The 8,551-nt window shown below is 44.3% G+C and overlaps 1 protein-coding gene across 1 annotated transcript; it reads right to left on the bottom strand.

The window, feature by feature from the left end:
- Nucleotides 1–405: 405 nt before the first annotated feature.
- On the bottom strand, nt 406–8,539 carry RFNG (RFNG O-fucosylpeptide 3-beta-N-acetylglucosaminyltransferase). The gene is made up of 8 exons (XM_033001849.2): nt 8,000–8,539; nt 7,125–7,173; nt 6,508–6,610; nt 6,134–6,287; nt 5,036–5,124; nt 4,780–4,945; nt 3,309–3,394; nt 406–3,087 (listed from the first exon to the last, which is right to left on the bottom strand). Exons 1-8 carry the CDS (start codon nt 8,420–8,422, stop codon nt 3,021–3,023), a joined length of 1,137 nt encoding a protein of 378 aa, XP_032857740.2. The 5' UTR covers nt 8,423–8,539; the 3' UTR covers nt 406–3,020.
- Between the last annotated feature and the right edge of the window lie 12 nt (nt 8,540–8,551).

Genomic DNA, 8,551 nt, shown 5'->3' with positions numbered 1-8,551 from the left:
CTTCCAACTCCTCATTTGCAGAGCTGGCATTGTGTAACAGCAGAGGAACACTGACAATTATGCACCCTACTAACAGCTCTTTTCATAATACTACCCAATTGAGATGTTGCTTTCTGAGGACTCTTAAGAACTCCTAGGGCATACTTATTAACTGCAGAAACAGAATAGGAAAGGGCTGAGACAAGTTTACAATTAACTTATTCCAAATCACTTTACTCTGTTAATCATCATCTGCAAGGTTTTTTTTTAACAATATTTGTTCTCTGCTCATCCCAGTCATCCAGCTCACATACTTTTTGGCCATTTGGCAGCCCAAGAGGCTGACAGGCTCTAGTTTTCTTGATTAGAGTTTATGGTCCATTTCTGCTGTAGAGAATGTGTCAAGAAACATGACAAAACACAGCCTTTGACATATTTAAATATTTATTTTGTAGAATCATTTTATGTATGAGACAGTAGTTTGAGTAAAAAGCTGCATCCCGATATATCCACATAGCCTACTGTATTGTCAACACAAGAAACCTTAAAAGAAGCTTGAACACATTGAACAGTTCTGTATTGCCACACAGGAAAGTGTGGTCCTTTTTCAGTTTAATAAACATCCTACCAGCTTAGAGTATGCTACCTCTTTGGCACACCTACTTTAGAGTGACCAGTGACTACAGTGTGAAACTTCTACTACTCAGTTTTGCTGCCATCCATATGGAGTGGTGTCATTTTTGAACTGCAGCTTGCCACATAATCACTACCCAGTCCATGCTATCTGTGATATCTTAGAAGAGGCTGTTATCAGTGGAAGAGGAAGAAAAGCTCCAACAGAAGAGTTTAGAATCAGTGTTTGAAGACAAAAATCTCATCAAGAGCTCATGAAGTTTCACAGCTTACTGCCACAGGAGGTTCAAAACAAGAACCTAACAAGTGTTAAAAAAAAAAAAATATTTATATAGATACCAGGAATCTCCAAAGCTTTTAATGGCAAACCATTAAATCACAGGATGCCTCAGTACTAGTGAGCAGAAGACCTAATAAAGAGGTAGAACGTACCACAACCTACTATTCCAGAAGTCCTTCTCTGTTTTCCGTAATGGGCTGTCAGTGTTACAGGTATACCGGTTACAGAACAGTCACTGTGCTAGCTGGACTTTGATCTAATTTCCTGCAGCATTCTTACTCTGATACCTCATGGTCACTTTAGTAGGCATGAAGGAAGGGATAAATTTAAGAATGAGCTGCATGGCTATAGCAAGCAGCAGTCAGATTGTTTGCTCCTCAGTGGGATTAACTAAAATCATGTGGAGAGGACAATGTACCCAGGTAAATGCTGGAAGGTTTGTGTTAAAAACAGAGTGCAGGGAACAGTGCATTTCATGAAGCTGGCACCTCTGCTAAGTTTCATACTTGAATACACTGTAGGCATCTGCCTACATTATACCACTTTTTCAAATGGCAGGAAGTTAAGTAACTAGCTGAAGTCCACAGTACAGCTCAGCACAGCTGTTTAGACATCTGAAACTTTTGTTAGGTCCACATTCTAGTTGTTAGTCACAGTTCCAGGTTATATAATGTCATTCTATTATTCTCCCCTTAATTCAGCCTCAGACTCTAGCACTAAACTAGCAAGTATTTTCTGAAGAGTTTATGAGATTAAACAGTGATTTTGCAAAGCCATTTTTAGGCTGTTCTTCATGTCAGGTAGGGATTGCACATGATCAAAGTTTGGTCTAATAGGAAAGTAAACATATGGAGCCCCATTTCTTCCACTTTCACTATCAAGCTTACTTTATTTAAAAAGCAACAGCAGGTGATACTGCTACAGCACTGAGCTGCCTTTGTGTGAGTGTGTGGCCTCCTTTTAGTGATGCATGAACTATTTATCGAAATGTTAAAGAGTAAAAAGAAACACTGACCTAGACCTTAAGGTAATCACAAGATTATCTGAAGTGGAGTAACCACAGTCATACAATTAAAGGTCCTCAAATGACACCATAAAAAACCTCCTCAGGGCATTACAGCTATCTAGCATTCCTCCTCCCTCACAGACAGCAAGAGGTACAGCACAACTTCAGAAACCGGGCATGTTTCATCAGCCAATGAACATGCTCTAGCTCATACAACCTTCTGTGGGCAAAGCAGGAGAAACAATTACCATCTAGTCTGGCAAATATTTCTTCAATCAAGGAAATAGTATTGGACCTGGCAGACCACCATCATAACCACCAACCACTGTAATTCAGCTGGTACGAGAACCAAGTCTGACAATCACCTCCATGGGAGGTACACAAGGACTACAGGGGAGAACATGCACAGTAAGCAACTCTTCCTGAGTAAGCTTACTTGTAAGGATGCAGGGTTTTCCCATGACAAAGGCCTTCAGCCCTGTTTACCCTAGCGATTCCAGGATTTCTGGTGTTTATGAACAGACCCTGTTCTGGCCCGCAGGGGGAGTTTTAATATGGCAGGCCACAGAAGCTCTTAAGTAATTCTGTTCCCAAGAAAGACAAGTGAAAACTTCCCCTCTCTTGTCACCATGGGGACTACAGTTTGCTATAGCACTCCAACATCAAGACAATGGCCTCTAATAAAAGCCCCTAACAGTAGTAAGAATGCTATTATTCCAACTACTGCATTTCCCTAGGATGTGTCCAAGGACAGATTCACATGACACCAGACAAAAGTGTAAAGTGACTTGTACATGTATGACTGTAGTCATTATACGAAGAGCCACTGGACAAAAGAACAAGGATTCTTCTTGGAATGTCCCAGGCTGCAGCTGAACAAACTACACCTTCTTGTTTTCTGTAAACAGAGTCTGTATGCCTCTCGTGTAGATACCTCTGGTTGTCTCCCAGAAGAAAAACAAAAAGTAAAAACAAAACAATCAAACAAAAACCAACCAACCAACAACAAAAAAAAAACCCCAAACCAACAAACAAACAAAATAACCAACACACCAAAAGTCCACCACAATTCCTGTCTTACGCAAACTAGGTAAGATACAGATGTCAATGACTGGTCAAGAATTATGACATCTTCTTAGCAGGGCACCAAATAGTGTCAGGATAAAGCAGACAATGGACAGATTTAAATCTATGAAAGGAAAAAAAAAATTAGATTGGAATTCTCCATTCAAGCAATGTACTAGCATTGAATGTGCAGCAGTCTAATAGAGTAGAAAGGCTGGGTCTACCAGCCTTTGGTACTGACATAGAACTGACATTAGAAAATAACCCTATTAGTGGGTTTGATCATCTTACAGTTGATAAATGTGAACAAAGCAGGGAGATCTTGTTCTGGAAGTCGACACTCACCGGGTTGGATCTTGCTGAAGGCCAAACACTCCTCCCACACTCACAACATTGTGTTTGTTCTCAGGGTCTCCGTAACTTAGGGTTACCTGTAAAAGCAAATAAATATGTAGAAATTGTAACACTAATGCAGAAAGAGTGGGGATAGCAGGATTAATGAAGTATGAAGGAGGACTCCAAGGATGCTGTCTAATCTGAACAGTGGACTAAATTTGAAAAAACAGTGGTTAGTTTTGACAAAAGCAATACTGGCACTGAATGGCAGCTATCAGATGGACTACTGCTCATCTAAAGGCAACGTGGGAGAACAAATAAAGGACCTGAAAGTTGCATTGCCCCGAAGGGCAAGATGAGTTATAACTGTCAGCTTTATAAGGGCATTAATCCTGCTAGTGTCTGTACCTTCACTAAATAACAGATGTTCATCCTCATCAGACTGCCTGAAGTCTTCAACAGTACTGTCTTAGCACAGAGGGAAAACAGAAACATTTGGGTGTTAAATGGCATGCATGCTGTTTAATGACTGCCATGTGACAAACCTGGGAACAAAATTTAGATCTCTGGAACTCCAGTTCAGTGCTATTCTTCCACACAAATACTGTATTAAGAAATTTTCAGGTGCCAAATACCAGAAGACTTATATTTTCTTTATAATTGGGGATTTCCTGGATTTTGGGTTAGCTGTTACACTCTCAGGGAAACAATGATCACCAACAAAAGGCCTACAGTTAAGTTCAGCCTACAGTTGGAGATTACATCACACTGGAATTTGGCCCCAAGTGTACATTTCTCCTGCCTAATACAATTGCCAGGAAAATATAACCAAGCAGTTTGTAGGGGTAAAACCACACTCTCGTTTTTCTCATGGTGCCAAACAGTAAGAGGCAGACAAAGCTTCTGGATAGCCCTACAGCTCCATCTACTGCCCATGAATAAAAAGATATCCCAGCAATTAAACTACATGTTTTTTTCCTACGAAACATCAATTAAGTTTCTTGAGATTCAGACAAGTTATTTTTAAAACTGATCAAACATTTAACTATGTCTTAGTTATCGACGAGGTACTTGCTATAGCTGTGACACTAGTCTTTTGGAACAGTCTGAATTAAGACTGAGACTTTGTTAGGCAAAGACAGAAATACTTTCTTAAGTGGCAGGCGAACTAAATATTGTCTCCTCCTACACTTGCTGCTACTGTTACTCATGGAAAGTCAGACTTTAGGAGGAGAGAGGGAACACCATATTTAGGCTTAATGTAGCAGAACGTGTCCCCAAAGGAGGGGACAGCTATATGACCTAAATTGGCTAAGGTGATAATATGCTTTTTACTTAAATGAAGGAATGGGACAGAATACAGGTGTGAGCGAGCCTGCAGAAATCCTTCTTTGCTGAAGAGTGCCAAGTCTATGGAGTGTATTCTTTCTGATCAGGTTGAGGTGTAATTATAAGAACAGGACATGAGGCTTAACCCTACCTGCTGCAGTACAGACTCGCCTTGTAGTCTCTGCAGATTTTCCAGATGGGAATGAAACAATGGGCTGTGCAGTAGCTTTACCTCCAGCAGCCCCTCAATGATGTAGCCAATAGTGCAGTCGTCAGGAAGACGCACTCTTTCTGCAGTACTGATGAAATTACCCAGGCTGTGAGAAAGAGCATAGGAGACAAGATGAAACATGCTTTAAAGCCTACCAAACACATATTCATCGAGCTCAGCTAGGACTAGTGCTTACCTGGCCCAGGGACTCATCTTCAGGGCAAGACCTCTGCTGATACAAAACCCTGCTCCACCTGTGGCAAACCAGAATTTCACGGTTGTCTTCTGAAGAGCAACAAGAAAAACACACAGTAGTTACTGATAATCAGCTTTTCCCATTTGGCTGGGCAGGCAAGGGAACTTGAGTTTCTGCTGGATATCACATACTGCACTGGAGTCAAAACAAATTAATCAGTATTTCTTTATGCTGCTGAAAGCCCAGCTAGCCGTTCTCTCAAACAAAACTGTATCCTGGAACTGACAGCAGGTGAACCATCAAGTTAACACAACTGAGATAGGACACATGAAGTGGGAAAATGTAGTCCCACTCCTACCCAATTCCATCCATCCCCTGGTCATTCTAGCCAAGGGTCACAGCCAACTCACTGTTCCTGAGGAAATCAAAGGTGGTCTGTTAGTCACTTGGCTCCGTGTCCAAGGAGACTATTTTGTTGTGCAGAGTCTTCCCTAACAAGCTGCTTTGTAACTGACTTTCTGGCCAGTGGACTGATTTATCTTTAGGCTTGTCAGTACAAGCCATCTAGTGAGGACTTGTCCTTTAGCACATGTATCTTGTGGCTGAGATTTTTTGCTTCCACTTTTTGGAAACCTAGTAACTCAGTACTGGAAATACCTTATTTACCCAGAGAGCCTTTGTCACCCATGCAAGGTTAGTCCAAGATGATGACAAAGTGATACTGCTCTCAAAAAAAACCAAACCAACCAACCCCAACTCCAACACCCTAACACAAGGAATACTGCCCTCAAAAACACTAAAGGAAAAGAAACAGTCAAGGTGGGGAGGCCTTACTCACCTCAGTGTGAGGGAGACCACCAACATTCATGAAGGAAGAGAAACAGACATCCACCCAGGAGACAAACTATTGTATATATGTGTATGAGGTTAGATGAAAGGTTCATTTAAACTAGCACGCTGTCTCTGAAAACGACCAGTGCCGGGTTCATTGCTTGCAGGTTAAATCATTGTTTTGATGGGGGAATTCTATGAACTCTCAAGGTTTTAAAAGCTTAGAAGGTCAGGATGTCTCTCAGATTAACTGCAAAGTTTGCTTACTGAACCATCACTTTGGACATGGTCAGCTGCTTCAATGGGATGGTCCAGACTTGGTCGTCCCACATAGACATCCTGGCTGTGCGAGAAGGCAGAAAGGAGACTCAGGAGAGTCCGAGGGTTCACATAGTTGTCATCATCCACATGGCAAAACCATCTTCAAACAAAACAAAATAAGAAAGTTACTGCATCATCCTTTCCACCTTTCAGATGATGGTTGTTTATAAACACTGCTTCATGCTGTGCTCCCTTCCCTATGCTCATCACCACATTTTAGCCAATACTGCATTTCTTACTGGAGCAGAGGAGGTTACTCGTTTCCTGTGAACACAGAACTAGAATAAGCAAAGTCAATCAGAACAACATGTTTCACCTACTTTTGCCCAGACTCCAGGAATTTATCATATTCCACAGACATCTTGCAGCAGAGAGCTTGCCGGGTATGGACAGCAGAACAGTTGGTATTGATCATATGATCCCCTAGAAAAATAAAGATCAGCCGTCTCAGGTTTGAGAAGCATGTGTAGTCCAAAAAAGACTACAAAAGAAGTGCACATTTGGCCCTGTATGTCTGAAGTGCATATGGCGCACACATGGAGAGTAAACTGCAGGACAAGCAGAGCTCATGGGTTATGCATATGGCATGCAAGCTGTAGAGCACATAAAAATGTGTGAGTGCAGGGTATATAAATAGTGCCAAGAGACTGTATGCAAAGGAAATACCTAATATAACTTTGAACCAGATAGGCTTAAGCTTACTAACAGGAATGAAGTGGGTGCAAAGATGAACCCAGTATTCAGAAAGTTCCAGGCATCTTGTCCAGGTGGTAAGTAGGAACAGCATATTCTCCTGTGAAAGGAGAAGTGTTCTCCAGTTTCTGCATCTTAAGTTCCCTAATTGCTTGTACAACACAAAATAAGGACTTCTTGGGAAAGCAGGACAGAAACAAACTCAGTTATTACAGACAACATGCATCTATGTTACACAGCTTACCTGCTTTCAGGCGTAGCTCCTGATCCTCCCAGTCCGTGAATATAAACGTCTGTAGGAGACAAAAATGGTGTGTCCACATTTGAGAATCTCAGAAACTAATTTCAACTTTGCTCAGTTGCAGTCAAAATTCTGACTGTTTTGTCTTGCTAGTTTATCTTCAGTAGCCATTGGGAGTGGGATGGGGAATGGTGGGGGAGACAACTCCAGCAACTTCAGCCCTTGCCTTGTTTGATAAGTTTTTCCATTGCAACCCAGGAGAATCTCATTTCAGTAAGGCATCCAAGATTTTACTCTCCTCATCTCAGGGTACAGGCAACCAAATTTCCAGATAGGAACGACTGCCCTTTTTTGTAGTACCTCCCTCTGCAAATTCACCTCCTCTCTCTGGTGAGGAAAGAATGAAAGTCAAGGTGGAAAGTGCCAAGTGATAACACTGTTTTGTCCCAACTGCTGGGCAAAATCGCGTTATTATGCTTGAATGGACTGAAATTCCCAAGCAAGTGAACAAATTCTATGTTCGTTTATGGAAAAACCCAAGCTGCTGAACTGCTTAGTCCAAAGTATCAGCTTAGATGCATCAACACTAGGGATCTTTCACTATCAGGCAGTATTTTGAACAGTCACGCAAAAGTCAGCAAACTCCTTCTGCCTGGACCGCCTCTCCCAGACTGAAAGTATGTAGCTTAATCAACAACAAACTCTTTTGGAGATGGGTTCAGGTGAACTAATCAGGTAAGACAACCTTCCTCAGTCTTACGTGCAAAGATATTTTTAGCTCACACAAGGAAAAACTGTCAGAAAGCGCAGCGGCTGCCCGGGCAAAAGAGAAGGCCAAGGCTGCCGTCCCCCGTCCCAGCCCACTGGCGAAGGCTCACCTGTCCCCACGCCTGCGAGATCCAGGTTTGGAGGAGCAGGTCCAGCCGACTCTTGTGGTACTTCCTCGTGGTCTTCACCGCGATGAAGATGTCCTTCAGCTCCAGGCTCTCCCTAGCCGAGCCCCCGGCAGGCCCAAACCGGCCCTTCCGCGCAGGCTGCGGGCTGCCAGCGAGGCCGCCGCCCCGCCCGGCCCCCGGCCCGCCGCCCGGCTCCCCGCGGGGTCCCGCCCGTGTGCCGGGCGCGCCGCTCCCCCCGGGTCCCGCCCGCGGCGGCGGGGGCCCGCTGGGTGCAGCGGCGGGCGGCGGGCGGCGGCGGGGCGCGGCGGGGGGCTGCCCCCGCGGCAGCAGCAGGAGGAGGAGGGCGGCAGCGCTGACGGACAGCAGGAAGCAGGCCTTGCGAAGCCCCAGGCAGGAGCCGCTCATGCTGCAGCCCCGCGGGCCCCCGCCACCCTGCGCGGCCGCCTCATGGCCCCGCGGGCGGGCGGCGGCTTCGGGCAGGCTGGCGCCGGGGGCCCGGCGGCCGCTGCCCCCGCCCCCGCCCCCGGCGCGGCA

This window comes from Tyto alba, unplaced genomic scaffold (assembly GCF_018691265.1).
Source record: "Tyto alba isolate M040663 unplaced genomic scaffold, T.alba_DEE_v4.0 Super-Scaffold_39, whole genome shotgun sequence".
NCBI classification, from domain to species: Eukaryota; Metazoa; Chordata; class Aves; order Strigiformes; family Tytonidae; genus Tyto; species Tyto alba.
The sequence above is the reverse complement of the archived record's forward strand: the minus strand, read 5'-3'. Positions and strand labels throughout refer to the sequence as shown.

Coding starts and splice junctions, on each gene's coding strand:
- RFNG (XM_033001849.2), bottom strand. CDS start 8,422: ATGAGCGGCTCCTGCCTGGGGCTTCGCAAGGCCTGCTTCCTGCTGTCC. Junction 5,125..6,133: donor ATGTCCAAAGTGATGGTTCA/GTAAGCAAACTT, acceptor GTTGCTCTTCAG/AAGACAACCGTGAAATTCTG. Junction 4,946..5,035: donor AAGATGAGTCCCTGGGCCAG/GTAAGCACTAGT, acceptor TCTTTCTCACAG/CCTGGGTAATTTCATCAGTA.